The 16,981-nt window shown below is 40.8% G+C and overlaps 1 protein-coding gene across 1 annotated transcript in view; it reads right to left on the bottom strand.

Annotated features, from left to right (window-relative positions):
- The window catches only part of LOC117396893 (laminin subunit gamma-3-like), a 38,397-nt gene extending 21,801 nt beyond the window's left edge, over positions 1 to 16,596 (bottom strand). The window contains exons 1-9 of the mRNA XM_059005281.1: positions 15,957 to 16,596; positions 11,709 to 12,013; positions 7,937 to 8,067; positions 5,529 to 5,695; positions 4,238 to 4,426; positions 2,887 to 3,004; positions 2,269 to 2,367; positions 1,711 to 1,847; positions 1,237 to 1,356 (exon numbers count right to left, since the gene is read on the bottom strand). Of these exons, the coding sequence (XP_058861264.1) occupies positions 1,237 to 1,356; positions 1,711 to 1,847; positions 2,269 to 2,367; positions 2,887 to 3,004; positions 4,238 to 4,426; positions 5,529 to 5,695; positions 7,937 to 8,067; positions 11,709 to 12,013; positions 15,957 to 16,326 (1,636 nt within the window). The 5' untranslated portion in view covers positions 16,327 to 16,596. The remainder of the gene's footprint in view (positions 1 to 1,236; positions 1,357 to 1,710; positions 1,848 to 2,268; positions 2,368 to 2,886; positions 3,005 to 4,237; positions 4,427 to 5,528; positions 5,696 to 7,936; positions 8,068 to 11,708; positions 12,014 to 15,956) is intronic.
- Positions 16,597 to 16,981: the final 385 nt, after the last annotated feature.

Below are 16,981 nucleotides of genomic sequence, written 5' to 3'. Positions count from 1 at the left end.
CCTCCTCCGATCCCACAACCGAGCCAGTTTCCTCTTTTACACCCAGGAACTAAAGAACGGATGTCAGGTAGCTAATGGCCTGAGCTCACCAGGTGCCTGGCCAGCAGGGTTCGCTGTAGTGTGATGAGGAGAAACAGTCCCTGCTGGTTTTGCCTCTCTAACCCAAGGGAGCACCAGAGCCAATGCAACGCTCCCTCTGGAATCCCCAGAAAAGACCGATGACTTCGCAAAGGCAAGACATGAACCTGCGCACCCAACAGTATGGCTCACTGTGCACGCCACATGACCGTGCTTTTACCAGGGGAGCCCCAGATACTGGTTTTGAGGTGTGCTTTTCTCATCTCAGCCAATCCAGTCCAAATGAGGACAGAACCAAGACTATGAACTTAGCAATTCCATCTTTTTATTTTTTTCCAAATATCAAAAAGGTCCAATCCCAGATATTAATAATTTATATCAGCTATTTAAGTCTTTCAAAATTCATGGAGATTCTTCCAGGAAAGGAGTTTTTAAATGCACACAAACCCTCCAAAGGAAATGGGTGCAGTCAGTCGGCTAATGTAAGGTACGTTCCTATTGATCTCTGCAGGAAGAAGCTCTACTCAAGGGTCCACTGCTTTCACTGCAGAGTCAGAAAGCCAGTTGGCTGTATTTGCTTTGCTCCAGAAATAAAGCAGGATGCGCAACACAGTAAAGCTTTATTTGAACTGGACATTATGTAGCATTCATAACACCTCCCTACATCCTTCATAACATTGTATAACGATGTGCATAATCATTGGGAATCACTTTGAAAACCAACAAAACATGCAGAGAAGCATTCATAACATTTCTGTGAAATGTGTTGACATATCATTTCTCACTGTAGGCTTATGAAATGATATCATTCTAATTATACCAATAATTACTGAAAAAATTATGTCTCGAAGTCACAGATATACCCTTAAAATGTTGACAGTTATGACACATTTGGTTGGTAGCATGTTGCGAATGCTTACATGGAAGTTTTCATAGTGATGCTGAAGGATTTGGCACATAGTTCTACAATGTTATGTAGTCTTTACTGAGGCATTAGGAAGGTTACACAGTGTCTCCAGGTTAAATAAACCTGTAATATGGGTAGAATCACTTCATCCTTAAAGCTAAAGCTAAAACATGTCAGGATGCGTTTTATAGTTGGCAAGTATTACTGTAATGTTTGTACAGTCATATCACACTTTCCAGTCACAGACTTACCTGGTGCTTTAAAGAAGCCAGAATCTTCATCAGTGTATGGAAGCAAATAGACCTCTCCCTCCTTCCAAATCAATAGGGATTCAGACCCATCTGAGAACTCCCCTACCCAGCCATCCAGATCTAGAAAAACAACAACAATAATAATAATAATAATAATAATAATAATAATAATAATAATAATAATAATAATAATAATAATAATAATAACTGTTTACTGCAATGCACCAGTAGCAGTGATAGCACAGTGCACTAAAGCACACAAATATGGTAAAGCATTAAGAACCATAATATAATGCATTGGAAAAAGTGCAGTAAACTTACAGCACATTTACTGTGGTAATCTTTTATAAAGGGTTTTCATCATTGAAAAAAAAACAACAAAAAAAACAATAGATAATGCACCCTGCTAAATCTTCCACTAGTTACATGCCAAGCCTTAGCATAGCTAATTGCACAACGGCTCTATGCCCTTACCCTCTGTGAAGTCTGAGGTGATGCTGAATGCAGAGTATTGCACTGCTGAGGTACAAGCTGCGGAGTGACCATAGCAGAAACAACTGGTACAGCCAGCAGGATTCAGAGAATCTAGATTAAAAGTACCAGGCTTGCACCTGAACCAATACATCTCGTTAGTGCCGGTAATAACAACTAACAGGGAATTATAGAATGCAAAGTTTGCATTTGTATACTACTGTTACTGATACTGATTTTTCTACAGAGATTTTCAACATTTTCAAATCCATTATACAATTGTAGATCGGAAATGCTATAAAATATATTCACAGATGATACATCCACAAGTTTTCTAACCTGAAATCAAGCACTAGCCCTGGGATCCTTACTCTAATTCCATTCAATGCAAAGGCTACCAGTGACAAGACACTAAATTGTAAATAATGTGCAGTAAGGCATGTGAAGGATCAATTTAGAAATGCAATTATTTCTGGTATTTCCTGAAGTCGCTGCCCTGGCTCTCCATTCTAAAACACTGCTTGTACATACTGTACTCTAATGGGGTGTTTTAAAAGTCACCTGTCACACTGATATCCTTCCACGTTTTCCTTGCAGCTGCACTGTCCATTCAGGGGGTTACATAACCCCACACTGCCAGCTGGGTGACACGCACAAGGCCTAGGGATGGGAAACAACTGGTTTAATATAGTGAGGTTTGGGCCTTGGCAACACTGTAGAGTTCCTCTTCAATAAGAAGAGATGGAAATGTCCAGGCCAGCTAGTGTCTGGGTACAAGACCGTGATGATAGTTGTAGATGAGGGAAATAATGCAATTTGGGGCTTGGTTTTAGGAGACTGGGTTTCAGGCCACTGCACGCCACACTAGGGGAGACTTGGAGTTTGATACAGCAAAGTTGCCTCAAACTAGGCCTCCCGGTTTCCTGGAACCAGGTTTCAAGCCACTGAAAAAGTGGCTTTCTGTTCCCTCAGCTTTACAGGGGAAATTCCTTGATAGAATCCGTTCCGCAATTACACATGGGCAACCAAATGAGATAACGTCTGACTTGACAATTTATCGTGATTGCTTGATAAGCAAGTCTCTGTCTCTGGACGAACTTGTTTAATAACCGTCACAGTCCCTAGCAGAAAGTTCATCTTCCATCAAGTACACTCCAGTGTGGTCTGTGCTGTTATTACCTGCAGCCACCCTCAGTGAGTGAGTGGTATCCCGGCTGACAGCTGTCACATTTCTCCCCAGTTACACTTAGCTTGCAGATGCAGTTCCCGTCACCTCCGCACTGCAGAGTTGATGACCCTGGACAGGCGGGAGGGCACGTTTGTCTTTTGTTATTTACAGAGGATTTGGGAAAATTAATGTCACATTTCTCTATGTGAAGAAGATCACACAACAAGGATTTAAGATGCATTTAACAAATCAAAACATTTACAGCTTAATCATTACCATTAGACACAACGAGGCCGCTAGTTATTAACAGAAGTCAAGCAGTGATATCAATTACCAGTTTGTGGAAGAAGCATCAGACACGGTGCTGGTGTGTGTTCATGGAGGATCTTGATGCTTCTCAAATGCACCTCCTAGTGCTGCTGTTTTATACAGTTTTTATACCCCTGGCGTGCAAAGCTTAGTTGCTGGCTTATCTCTGAGTGTCAGCAACATTTTGACCTGACAACTCTTACTTGCACCAGGTCAGTTCTGTTCATTTTATTGCCCCTTTCTCAAGCAATAAAACATTCTAGCAGCATACACTGCCCACATACAGCTGCCCCCTCAATCATAGTTTCTCACTTTTAAACTAGAGCTTGCACAAATATATTATATTACTTTCCATGTACCCCACCCATCTATCCATTCATTAATGTGTTGATTTCAAAAGAAAAAAAGCTGTCCTCCCTCACGTTTCCAATTGAGTTACAATCACTGGCAATTAATGTTCGCATTGAGTGTTTTAAAAGCCAGTTTCCTCTCATCCGTGGTGCTGACATGTTTACTGTTGTACTGGCGCATCAAGTTTGTTCCAATCTGCTTTTAAAATACTCTGCACTAATTGCCCTTGATTGGTCCACAATTGGAAAGGTGATGGAGGACAGATCTTCTGAACACGCCATTGAATGGTTATATTGAATAGCTGCCAATAAATACTTCTTAAAGACAATGCAGAGTGCGGTCAGATGAGATGAGGTGAAAAGCCCTTAGAGCACGAATGCAGAGGAGCCCGGCTCCTTTGCATTGTGGTTAAGATGCCCGTTTGCTTTGCACAGGGTCGCTGGTTCGTGCCCAGCCTCCGTCTATGCGCTATGTGCAAACATATGCTAATAGGCACAGTATATACTGTATGCAGTACGTACCTAAAAAAAGGTTGATATGAACTACTAGATGTATGGCACTAAAAGTGATTTCACAAGTTTACACAGCCTTTGGTAGCGTCAATTTAGTCACTTTAGTTCCAGACTGGGCTGACTCATTTGGTGTCGATTATGGACTTCCAATGAGCTCTTATGACCTGAGTCCTACTTGTGTATCACTCACCGACCACACTGCAATTGCAAGGGAGACAGGCGTCCTTCGGGCTGCTTCGGTGGAAGTTTTCTTTGCACCTCTCACAGTTGGGTCCAGCCGTGCCGTCCCTGCAGTTCACACAGTGGCCTCCGTGCCCTGTGCCCCGGTACAGCTCAGCATCGAAGTGACAGTCTTCAGAGCGGCCGCTACAGTTACAGGCTGAGTCAAGCGGCAACAATTTGCATTAAGAATACATCCACAGACAGGACTGTGGCTTGATGACAAGTCAACTACAATGCTAGCTATCCGAACCCTTGAGGATTTATATGGTTAGTTCATTGCTATCCAAAGAGCGAGTACACAGTCAAGGTTTGACGTCTGCGGTAATATTAGGCTGTACGTGATCATGCACTACCCACCTCCCATCACTGGGGTCTGTCTGCAATTAAAATGGACGTTGAGGGATTAGAATACAATGATTGATGGCTTACCCTGAGTGCCTGTGCTCTTGTATCTAATATACCTGCATATCCTTTACTTGCTAGAATACCAAATTCGGAATGGTTCCAAGTCCAACATAAACCTCATTCACAGCAAGTACAGTTAATCCCTATGCTCAACGGACTCAATACTTTAAAACATTTATTCTGCAGCTTCATTAGTGTATCCTCAGCATTACACTTTATTTAATTGTGAAAAATGCAGCGCAGTTGAACGCAGATCAAATAGAATTGCTGAACTGAGGAACACAGATGTAAGCACAGATTCTCAACATACAGTATGGAGTTCAGTCATCTTCTGTCTGACATGACTAACTGACAGGATAAACGATGAGGTGGATACTGACCCAGACTTGCCTAAGTAAGCGGATCTCAGGTATCATCAAGGCAACTAATCTGGTACTACCAGAGGATCCACCATGAATGGTTAGAGGCTTTCATCTTGCATTTCATCTACCTGAACAGTGTGCCCCTCCTGAGATAGTGCAACCTGTGGGACTTGAAGACAATCTGCACAGCAGAACAGAACTCTCCAGTTTAGAGGTATTTTGTCTCATGTAAAACAATAGTTATAGTATACAACGGTATTGCCAAACCCCAACCCATATGGTTTGGTAATTCTGATGCTAAGCAAATTGTTAAAATCCTAACAAAAAAAATGGATTTTCTATTGCGTGAGCATTATTGACGCATGTGCACTGCACGCACACACACACACACACACACACACATGCACAGGCCAAAACAAACACATCTCCATTCAAAGATCAGTCGTCAGGCAGTGTCCCTCACTGATCTCGCCAGTGGACAGAGATACTTACGAAGGCATTCGTTAGCTGAGTCAGCTGTTGCCCTTGCCCAAGGCCTGTCATGGAAAAAAGGCTGACATTTCTCACAGTCAGGGCCTGCAGTGTTGTGCTGACAGTTACAGACAAGCCTCACAATTTCGTTGCTTACACACTCACTTGCATGGCCATTGCATTTGCACCTTGAAAAAAAGAAAAAAAAAGTCAAGGGGTTTTTTTAACTGTAGGATTGTCATATTAAATTATCTACACCAGGCTCAACGTTTGTAAAAAAAAATAACTAAACACATTTCTATAAAGAACAAACAAAAAGTTAAAACCCGGTACACAGCTGATGAAGTCAGCCCATGCATGCTGTAACAACAGAAAAGAAACACGCATGTACATGTATCATGAAGTAATGGGTAACACATGAGGCCTGATTCAAAGGGAAGGCGGTTTAGTGATTCCAGATGTTTTCTGCAGACAAAACCACAAAGGCAATGTTCAAAGAGCACTTTAAGGAAGCAGGAAAGAGAACAGAGATATTGATCTTCAGTAACATTCAGGCTTAGTTCAAGGTTGGTGAGACACAATGGCATGTTTTTCTTTCAGTGCTTGTTTATTTAGTACTGAACTAACTTGGAGCTAACTGAGAAAAAACAAACAACAAAAAAAAAAACACTTAAATATCCTCTCTTTAAATGAAATCAAATGTATAATTCCACAACGCTGCATAGACGAAGGCACACATCAAAGAATTCATGCAGCAGCATTGTCTGCAAGACAATAATTGGGCAGCAGTGTGGAGTAGTGGTTAGGGCTCTGGACTCTAGACCGGAGGGTCGTGGGTTCAATCCCCGGTAGGGGGACACTGCTGCTGTACCCTTGAGCAAGGTACTTTACCTAGATTGCTCCAGTAAAAACCCAACTGTATAAATGGGGAATTGTATGTAAAAATAATGTGATATCTTGTAAGTCGCCCTGGATAAGGGCGTCTGCTAAGAAATAAATAAATTAATAATTAAACCAGCCACTTACTGTATGAGTCACTGAGCGAAACAACAAAAAAAGTCCATTGCTAGACAGTGAAATCAAGACTGTGTTCGCGGTTGTTATTTGACTAATTTTACATGAATTGCAAGGACCATAGTTAGCTGGGTACATTTTGTGTTACAAACTTCATCAAAGTTGGGATCTGATGTTTTGTTGGTTATTAGTTTATAAATAGGTTACTATGTATTAACTAAGCAGTAAAATTAACGTTAATTAATATGTTAATATGCTAGCTGTTAACAGTTATTAAAAATGTCCTTTAAAATAAAGCTTTACCTTTGTTTTTATTGTTAAATAAAATATATATAGGTAACACTTTACATTAAATGTCTATGTACATATTTTGCATGCTATAACCCTAACCCTAACTTTAAACCCAACCATAACCCCCCTAAACCTAACCCTTTTCTGATACAATTGTGCACTTACATTTATTGTGCAAAAAGATATACACATTAAGTACATTGTAACTATGCACAATAACATTGCAATGATGTGTAAATGTACATGCATTGACTATGTAACTACTATGTAAATACACAATAATAGAGACACTTACTGTAAACTGTTACCAAAAATATTATACTGACCAATACAAACAACAGGCAGTTCAGAACTAAAAGGAGTGTGTGTAACGTGTGTCTAACACTAATTGCTTGTGACTTAAAAGGGTCGTGCACCGCACCGCAGGGTCGAGATGGTGTCAGCAGGAGTGAACTCCATCAGCTACTGTATACTGCCATTGAAAGTAAAGCAAAAAGACAGTGTTGAAGACCGGGTTCTGGATAGGTCTGCTATACATCGAACCAAAGCTATGAACAGAATCGCTACAGTGAGCAAATGGAAGTCAGTAACACTTCTAGTGTAAGCTTTAAGGGTTAGATACAAATCCTTATAAAAAAAAAATCTATAATAGGGTTACAAAGGTTGTTATAAACAAACAGTTATTGGCAATAATAACAGGCCATGGCAATACATTATTATAAAAGTTGTATCAGCCTTGGGTCAATCCCATTGCAGGACTTTGTTTCGACATGTTCCGTTATTATTGTGAATAATAACAGAACTGAAATTCAATGACTTAACGGTTTGACTAGAAGCCTTGTCCGATGTCTTTTTATTTTTATTGGAACACAATCCTGCACTGAAATAGAGCGGGAGAGTCAAGGCTGCCTACCCACTGCTTTAGAACACGACATGCTGTTTTATACTAGCAATGTATCAGCATGCTATTGCACTGTTATTCTTTGTTAATATCCAGAAACATCTTTAATGGAAACATGTTTCTACACGTTTTACAAATGGATCCTGAAGCTAAAGATACGTGGTCATCGTCATCATCATCATCATCATCATCATCATCATCATCATCATCGTATATTCTTTACCTGCCTCCCACTGAGAAATCCGAGATGGCATAATAGTAGGATCGGAGAACATTTGGGTCTTTGAAGAATTCATCCCCAAAGGTGTTGAGCCGGTTCAAGGAAATGAGAAGGTCAGTGGCTGTCACCCAGTCCTGGAAAGAAACAGAAGGGAAGAATCAGGTGTGTTCACACAGAACATCAGGCTTGGATTTTAACCGATAAACACGGATCCAACAAGCACAGAAAGAACAGTGCCTTGCAACCAGAAAAGGAGATTTGCGGGTGGTTTCACAAACCTTGATTAACACTAATCTTGCACTACTTTACATCGGGTAAAATCAGGCAGTCATAGAGCAGTACTCATCAGAGGCTATGAAACCAGCCATTGGAGATTTAGCAACTTCTGAATTGCCTGTTTCTAGTTTTATTACAAACAAGATGCAACTGGCAGCTTTGAAATCGAAGTGTGGATGTGTGTTTAGTGCTATTACAAGCCAGCTAATGGATGTTGCTCTTTCTACATCATTTTCTCCCACAATAAAACTGGTTGTGTTACTTTGAACTGGAACCTGGTTCACCTCCAGCCTTTCAATAGTTAGATGACTCTTACTGTAGCAATTTTCCCAAATGATATTGTGTTATCAGACTACCACTGAAAAAGCAAATTAATACCCCCTTTTTCTTCACGGCAGCATTTAAATTCTCGGACAGCTGAGTGGAAAGAAATGATTTAGTTGTCCGCAGAGAGTACTGCTTCGAAATGTATAGTTAACATGTTTTTCCTTATACTATCTGAAATATCGATTTAGTTATTTTTTTTATATAGAGTACAAATCTGACAAAACGAGAAATACACACAGTGCTATCCACTCCTAACATAACCACCATACACATGAGCATAATTATTTGGCAAAACAAGTCGTTTTCTTTACAACCCTAGGAGGCCTGTAATTCATGGACACAAATTTTGAGCATTTAGGCTAAGGAATGAGGTGTAGCGCCTAATTCATTTTTATGGTGAACCTCCTGATGCATTGGCAGCTTGAAAATGCTAAATCAGGCTAATCCAATCCAATGGCACTATCTCCCACCCCCCCCAAAAAACCTGCAAGGATCGATTAATCTAAAAACACCATTACATGACTTCATTTAAACATTTTGTATCGCGTGTTTAAAATGGTAACACTGTTTGGTAGCACTTTTAGATTACAGGCTTATAATAGCCCGGTCAATGCAATGACATTGTAATAAAGGGGTAATTACCAATGACCCCTGCTTTTTCTCTGTAACTACTTTGTAATTACATGGTCATTACCCTGTGAACAGTATGTTAACGGATGTACAGTAGTAATGTCAGCCAGGTTGGTAGTTACACAGTTATTACCATGGTATTACTTATGTATGCCCTGTAATTTACACTGCTACCCCTTGTTTAGTAACATATTCATTTTACATCAAGAGGGCTTCTTGTAGCCATTTCCAGTTCATGTGACACATCAATTCATACGTTTGAATAAAGCTAAATATTAATTCAGAACTCTGATACCTGGGTGGCTTCATTGCACACAGTTAAAAACATCCCCTGGAACAATCTACAATTGGAATTGCTGAGCGATAAGGGAAGATGAGGGCTGCAGAGAACTGTGAGCCCTCAATCAATAAGAGCCCAAACCCAAACTCTGCAGAAAGTCAACAAGCTGTATCGACCGAAACAATGTGCTTAATTTCCCAGGTCAGTCTGGGATACGCTGACTAGTCATCTTTGTTGCATGTAGACAGCTTACCAACTGACAGTAAGCTGCACTGGCCTTATACAATGCACATGTGATCTTGTGCTGTGTCACGTGGATCAGCTCCATAGCAAAGAGTACCTCCCTGTGATGTGCCTAGCAAACTGGACCCACCCTGGAGCTAGATACAGTAGATAACCAGGACAGCTTGATGTCATATCTCATTGTGCTGGCCAAAGTATTTGCTGATCTGAAAGCTGTCTGCCAGTCAGATGAAATGACGTGACTTTGCCCAGGGTCACTGTGTTCGTCAGTTGGCTCAAGCTAAATTCCAAAACCAGGGTCTCCTGGCAGGAAGCCCTCAGCTTTAAACACTACACTTCCCTTGTGTGTAATTGTTTGCGAAATAACTTTTGCCCAGGAAGTCAACGCAACAAAGCCCAACAAACGTTCACGCCCCATGACCCTGGAGGAGCGTTTGAAAATTTGCACGTTTCAAAATGCTGCAGACACACCACAGCAGTCTTTCATGTTGCTACGGGACACCGGTTACCAAATCACTGCACAGAACATCCAGCAGCAATCAGAATCCACCGTAGTGTTCAATGAACAGAAGCCTATTTGAAAACACAAGCACGCGGGCCAAGAGAGGAAAACGACAGGAGTTACGCTTTCAAAATAAATTTGGGCATGGTTTTGAGGGATGCATTTCAGGGAGGCGTGGGATGTAGGAGGCAGTGTTATTTAGCTCTGTAATGTCACCAAAGGTCAGATCATTACTGTGAAAATGTAAAGTGTATCTACGGTCCTCGGAGGGTATTAACACTTAAGGCTTTCATTCCAACAGAACAGTTTAGCATTTGTTTATATTAATCATTATAGTTAATCTTTTAATTACGAGCCAGCCGGCACACTGGCACGTTTTGCAAATAAACGTGACTCTCTTGTTCCTGAATGCGTTGATCAGTTAGTATCATCCTGTTAGTTTGAGAAAGCTTTTAATGTAGATCAGGGTTTCAGGACTGCCAAAGGCAACAGTACCTAACAGTTCAGCAGTACAAAAACAATGAAGTATTGGATATTTTTAAATTGTGAAATCAGCAAGCCATTCTTTTTTAAAGTTAACAATGTAACCTTTTCCATTTGCAGTCGTAGTTTTAAAGTTTGACTGAATTGGTATTGGAGGTATAGTGCATGAAGATACTAATGTTCACAGGTTTCATTTTTAGCCTGGAGACTTTTAACATTCAAAGCAGAAAGGAAGTTATATTTCCGCTCAGCTAGAAAGGTGTGAATAAAAGGTGCTGAGCATTACAAGTTCAATCGCAACAGTTTGTCAGAAAAAAAAGGAAACTAATTGAAAGAAAAAAATGGCGTTCTATCCATATGATGGTGTTAGTTAGGCAAATGTATGCCTTAACAATTAGCAACCGATATGGACTGTTTAACCCTTTAAGGACTGTGAACGTGTAAACATGATCATACTGAAGTGGCATTTTGGGCCTGTGATCGGGTAACCATGATAAAAAACACACTTCATTTCTTTGACTTACTGGGCCACCATACTTTGCAGTACAGGCTGTAAATGCATATCATTAGATAGGGGAGGGATTGAATTCCATGAACCTTTAAAAATGTTTGGGACTGCTAAAGACTGTTTGGCATCTATACCCGACCTACTTGTCACAGTACCAAGTACAGCGTGCGGTCCGGTGCTTAAAGAAAAGGGCTTGTAACCAGGAGCTCACTGACTCATTCTGCGACCCTGAGCAAGTCATTTAACCTCCTTGTGCTCCGTCTTTCGGGGGAGACGTTGTTGTAAGTGACTCTGCAGCTAATGCATAGTTCACACACCCTAGTCTCTGTAAGTCGCCTTGGAGAAAGGCTTCTGCTAAATAAACAAATAATAATAATTTGAAACACTTAATGTAAAGTGTTACCAATAGTAGTTTGTGAGTACGATCTTCATTTTTCTCTAATTATAACAGAGAAATTATATCGTATTTCTTGAGATAATAAGAGAAACCCTGTACACAACGTTTAATTATAGCGTGCTGGTTTACCTGCAGCACAGGGCTGTGGTCAAAGTTGTAGGCACTTGGTCGCCCCTCTAGAGTTGAGAAAGCCACATTGCCTCCGGTGAGGGGTGAGATGTCGCTGAACTCGTCCGTACAGGTGGCCTGCTGCTCATCCTCTCCTGGGCGGAGGTATCCTTTGCCGTTTCTTCTGTAGGTTTTGCCACAGGTGGCGCTGTAGTACTGGTATGGGATCCAGGAGCCTCCCTCGTGAGTCCTCTTGTAAATTGCAAAACTCTCTGGCCGGCTGGTGTGGAACTTGAGTCTGATGTAACTGATTTCATAGGACTTTCCTAAAATTAACAAACCAAAAAAAAAAACCAAAAAAAACAACAAGTGAATTGGTACGCTTAGAAAACTGGTAGAGAAGCAAACAGTGATATAAAAAATTATTAGGGAAACACCTGCAGTTAAAGGTGTTTCAGCTAATACAATAATTCTGTCAATCATACTGTGTCTGCTGGGCACTTCTGTTCATTAGATAGGCCTTCCACTTATAAAAAGAAGATGCTGTTACAAAATGGTAAGTGTTTCATAAGCACCTGTAGAAGCAATAGTTTAAACTGGCTGCTTTTTACACGAAAGAGTATGTCATCTTATAAAAAAAAGAATTGAACTACACAAAGCTGGCTCCAATTATTATCTGACTTTTGAGGTTTTTCAATAGGGTGAGGAAATGTGAAATGCACATATTTTAGGTTTAAGTATCTGTAACATACTAAATTAAAATAAAACTATTACTTTTAGCTAGCCTGTTATAATTGCTTCTCCTCTAATCCTTTACCACCACTGAAGAGACATTATGAGTTCTGCGACAGGAGGCTACAAGATTACCAGTACCCAATAACTGAATCCTCAGACAGCAGAGCAACCTGACTTGAGTCCCTGGAGACTGACAGCCTCTAGGCCAGGAAGTCCTGTTTATAAGGAAGTTTTCTAGACAGTGGTAAAGAGGAGGCGACAATAACAAAGAAGAGGGTGTATCTCCTTTCTGTTTTGTAGACAGAGGGAGCCTGCCATAGTAGGTCAAGAAACAGACCACCACGACAATGTGCTCAGAGGACCGATTCAGGTCTTGCTATTTCAGTATTCAGATTATAAAGAATTACGTTTTCTGGTAAGTGTGTTGCATTCCTAAGTATTTACGAGAAAGCTAATAGGTCACTGATATGGAGAACACATCTGATAAACGCTATCAAATCTTAATTGTCCTACACACGGGACAGCCAAAAAACATTGTATACCGAAAGCATTTTTTTTTTTTTGTGCTGGCACCATGTTTAGTAGCTTGTACAGCTGAACACACGTAGGGCCCTAATACCATAATGAAACTAATTTTGTTTATAACTAACGAAAGTCATCCATATTGCTACTCATAAAATGATCTGAGAATACGGACGACTGTCGCAAAGCACATTATGAATGGGTATACAGTCGATCAAGAACCAAAATCCGCCTCTTTTTGATGACATCATCAGCATTATTAATGTCCCCTGGGTGGTGTTCGAGCTGTTGCAAAAAGAAAAACGGAATCCACCGAAAGTTTCACGCCGTACTGCACACTGTACACAAAATGGATCGTTTTGTGGTGCGTGAAAAAAACAAAAAAAACAAAAAACAAACCCTCCCTTTCGAACATTTTTTGCAATACCAAGCAAGCCCAAATTTCCCACTGACTGCATCAGCAGCACTGGTATACTGTTTTTCTCTCCAAATAGCAAATCCCTCCTGCAGCAATTTCTGATGATCAGTGGGCTTCCTCCGATCCCATGACAAAGACAATTGCCTCTTTTTACCCAGTTGCTCAAGACAAGATGTTGGCAAAGCACCAGCCCCTAGAGGCCAGCCCTACAGGTGTGTAGTTGGGATCAAGAGGTGCGTGGCCAGTAGGGGCTACTGTAGGAGAATTTTGCAGATGAATTTTTCTGCCATATCCTGTTGCAAGAGCCACTTCTAAGCTTGACAAATTCAAACAGCCAGAATGCAAACCTGAGCTGCCTTGAATGCGTGACTCACTCGTGCCTTTACCAACTTGGAGACCCCATCCCACCCCCTTTCTGTTATAATCTCCTTGGTAGGCACAGCTATCAGATGCATGAGACGTGTTTACCGATTGCAGGCAACTGTTTGAAGACTAATTAAAAAAAGAAATAGACCTCCAGGAAATTCAATTCAGGTTGAATTCCCTGAAGCTGAAGTGGAAGATTGAGTTTGTACTACTGATTGGACTGCGTGCCGCCGTAGCGCTTGTCATGTCTGGATGCCCCGTGATCTTTTTCTATTAAACAATTTTTCCCTCACAGTGAGAAAGCGGTCCACATCAATTTCTTCTCTTCATGGAGTAAGTGAGCTAGGTAAGTAAAGCCACTGACATGAAACAGCAGCTGTCTTCTTTTGTTTGAATAAAAAAGGCTGACATGTGCCACTGTTGTGGGTGTAGGTGCGTAGCCATTTGAAATCCTCTTGAGTCCAATGCCTGCCGCCTGCTCCTTTCATCCTAGACAGAACGTTCTTTCCCTTGTTCTTTCCCTGGATTAGAAACAGATGTCAGTCTCTTCTCTTCACATGTGTCTGGGAAATGACTGACCCTAATTACAGCTTGCCAGACCGCACAAGACTTTTCTTGCCACATATCCCACTGTGTTGTGGTGATGTCCTGTGCTTCAAAAGGGTCTGCAATGCAGTTACTGTTTAACTTCGAGATCATCTTGCCCAGGGCACATCATCTGTGTAGGCAATGGAAGTGTTCAATGAAGTTCAGATCTTTATTTTGCTGCTGGAGGGGGGTGGAGTGGAGGCGGTGGCAGTCACACACCACACACTGTTTCCGTCTATGGGGATTTATAACCAGGTAGGGCACATTGAGAATAGCTTCTTATTTGCAATGGTGACCTGGGGATCACAGGGGAAGGGAAATCTTGGATCCCAGCTTATGCAGAATAACTTCCCCTTAGCAGTGGTGGGTTAAAACTGCAACTTATTCTATTTTTAAAAGATTATGTTGAAAAGAAGGTAAGTGGTACATTTCTGCATTGGAGTTGCTCAATGTGCCACAGGACTCTCAACACTTAAATCTCGCTTGGTGTGTTTGAGACCCTTTGCTCATTAAAGAGTCCCTCGATCTTCACACACCAGATTTAGCTTGGAATTAAATTCGTTTTAATTAAACAGTGTTCTAAATACCCTTTAATTCTGAAGTCAATGAACTTGGTTCTTGACAATTTCCAGTTAAAAAAAACAACAAAAATGGTGCTAGAAATAGTTTTAATTACTGTGTGCTTGAGAAACGTCTTACCCATTATAACAGTTCACTGTTCTCGTAGACTCTTTACTCAGATGTAAAACCTAATACAATAATATACACCAGAGTGGAAGCTTGCACAGAAAACTTGTCTCCCTTTTCATTAAACAAAGTCCTGGGGGGAAGGAACAGTTTATGTAGATCAGCTATATTTGGTATAAACTCAGTTAAGATGCTAACAGACGGCTAGCTCTTTTACATATAGCAGTGGTTCCTTACTGTGGACCTCATGGTCCAGATTCCTCATCATGCGTTTTAGTTTTAATAGTAAGTTTCAAATCCAGATCTTTTTCTTTGCTTATCATTCCACATTGGTATCCAGGGGTTTATTTAGATGTATCTCCAGCCCTTTTCTATTTATACATACTGTACATACTGTTAACACTCCCATCAAAATTGCTGAAAAACAGTTACCATGCACAAGTGGAAAGCTTATCCCTGCATGACCTTCCACTTAACCAGGTTATTTTTGCAATACATTTGTATGCATGGTACTTTTGCATTCTTACTAACCACGACTTTACCATGCTTTAAAAAACTTTTAATGTACTTCCATGTTTTAACTATGCTGAGAAAGAGAGGGGGTTACTGTTTGTCTTTAATAATAGCAAGTACTGTTAGAAAACAACCCCACAGACTTATTAGTATATAGATATCCCTGATAGAATCAAATTGAAATATATATATACATTAGGTGAACAATTTGACTACAAATAAGTTGGTACATGGCATTCTGCAAGCAATTAAGCTGTGAATAATATATCTGTCGAAAAAAAAAAAAAAAGCAAACTGATAAAAAGCTAAATGCCATTCCACAAAACCTCAAGGTCACAAATTACAATGCCACCCAGATTTAGGAGGCTCACTCAGCCTGACACTGTTTTGTAAGACCTTTGAATAAAGATAAGCTGTGATTTAAAGTGTAGAGCACTTACCCAGGTGCAGAGTTAGGTTAACAGAGTTGGGGTACTGAACCCCATGAAACATTGACTGACTCTGCCACCAGGTGGGCTCCTCGTCGTTGTGGAAGTCGTTCAGGTAGGTGGCGTTGTGGTGAAGGCTGGGGTGCATGGCATCGCAGCGGTGGCACGACTTGCTCGATCCAGTCTGCTTGCAGTAATCCTCGGGAGGGGAGCCGCAGACATTGGAGGCGATCACAGTTCTGTTAAAAACAGCATTTTCAAACCTGGGCATGCAGCGGTTAGCACGCCCAAGATCATCCCAACAGGAGTCCATAGCTCCCAAAACACGGACGGGTTTAAGAGACAGCAGGGGCAGCAGCAACCCCAGCAGAAAGCAGACCATGGTGGAAAACTTTACTGAGAGTTCACAGATCTTGTACTACATGTACTCCCTCTCTAGCTCTCCCTCTGTGGCTTTGGGTCACTTTTACACCAATGCTATGAACTGAAAGGAGATAAATGTTTGCCATCTTCTGGATAAAGTAGTAACTGCACCTTGGTTAGCATAGACCACACAAATAATAAACTGAAAAGGAAAAAGAAAAGGAAAAAAAAGCCTAGAAATATGAATAATGGAAATGCAGAGTTTGTGTTGAGCTGTGAAGCAAGCTTAGAGATAAATGCAACAAAGGGAAGAGGTGGTTTGCTTACCAGCCACCTAAGCATGATGGGATACATACACTGAACTGATTAGAAGGTTTGTCAAGAATCTGGATCTTGTTAAAAGACAAAGAGCACCACTAGAAGAAGGAAAACATTTTTTTTTTTTTCGCATTCCTGTACAAAACTAACAAAACCCATACTGTAATTAACAGACTACAACATAACATGTAACCTGAGACCATGCCTATTACTACACAGGACATTTGTTTTCTGTTTCTAATTAAAAAGTAGGCATTCCTACATAACCAATTCCTAATGTATTCTGTTCTGGACACCCATAGCAATCTTTTCTGGTTGATTAATGTCACAAGTCACATTGATTAATGTGTTAATTA

Source organism: Acipenser ruthenus, chromosome 31, assembly GCF_902713425.1.
Source record: "Acipenser ruthenus chromosome 31, fAciRut3.2 maternal haplotype, whole genome shotgun sequence".
NCBI lineage: Eukaryota > Metazoa > Chordata > Actinopteri > Acipenseriformes > Acipenseridae > Acipenser > Acipenser ruthenus.
Note: the sequence above shows the minus strand (reverse complement) of the source record. Positions and strands in the feature narration are given on the sequence as shown.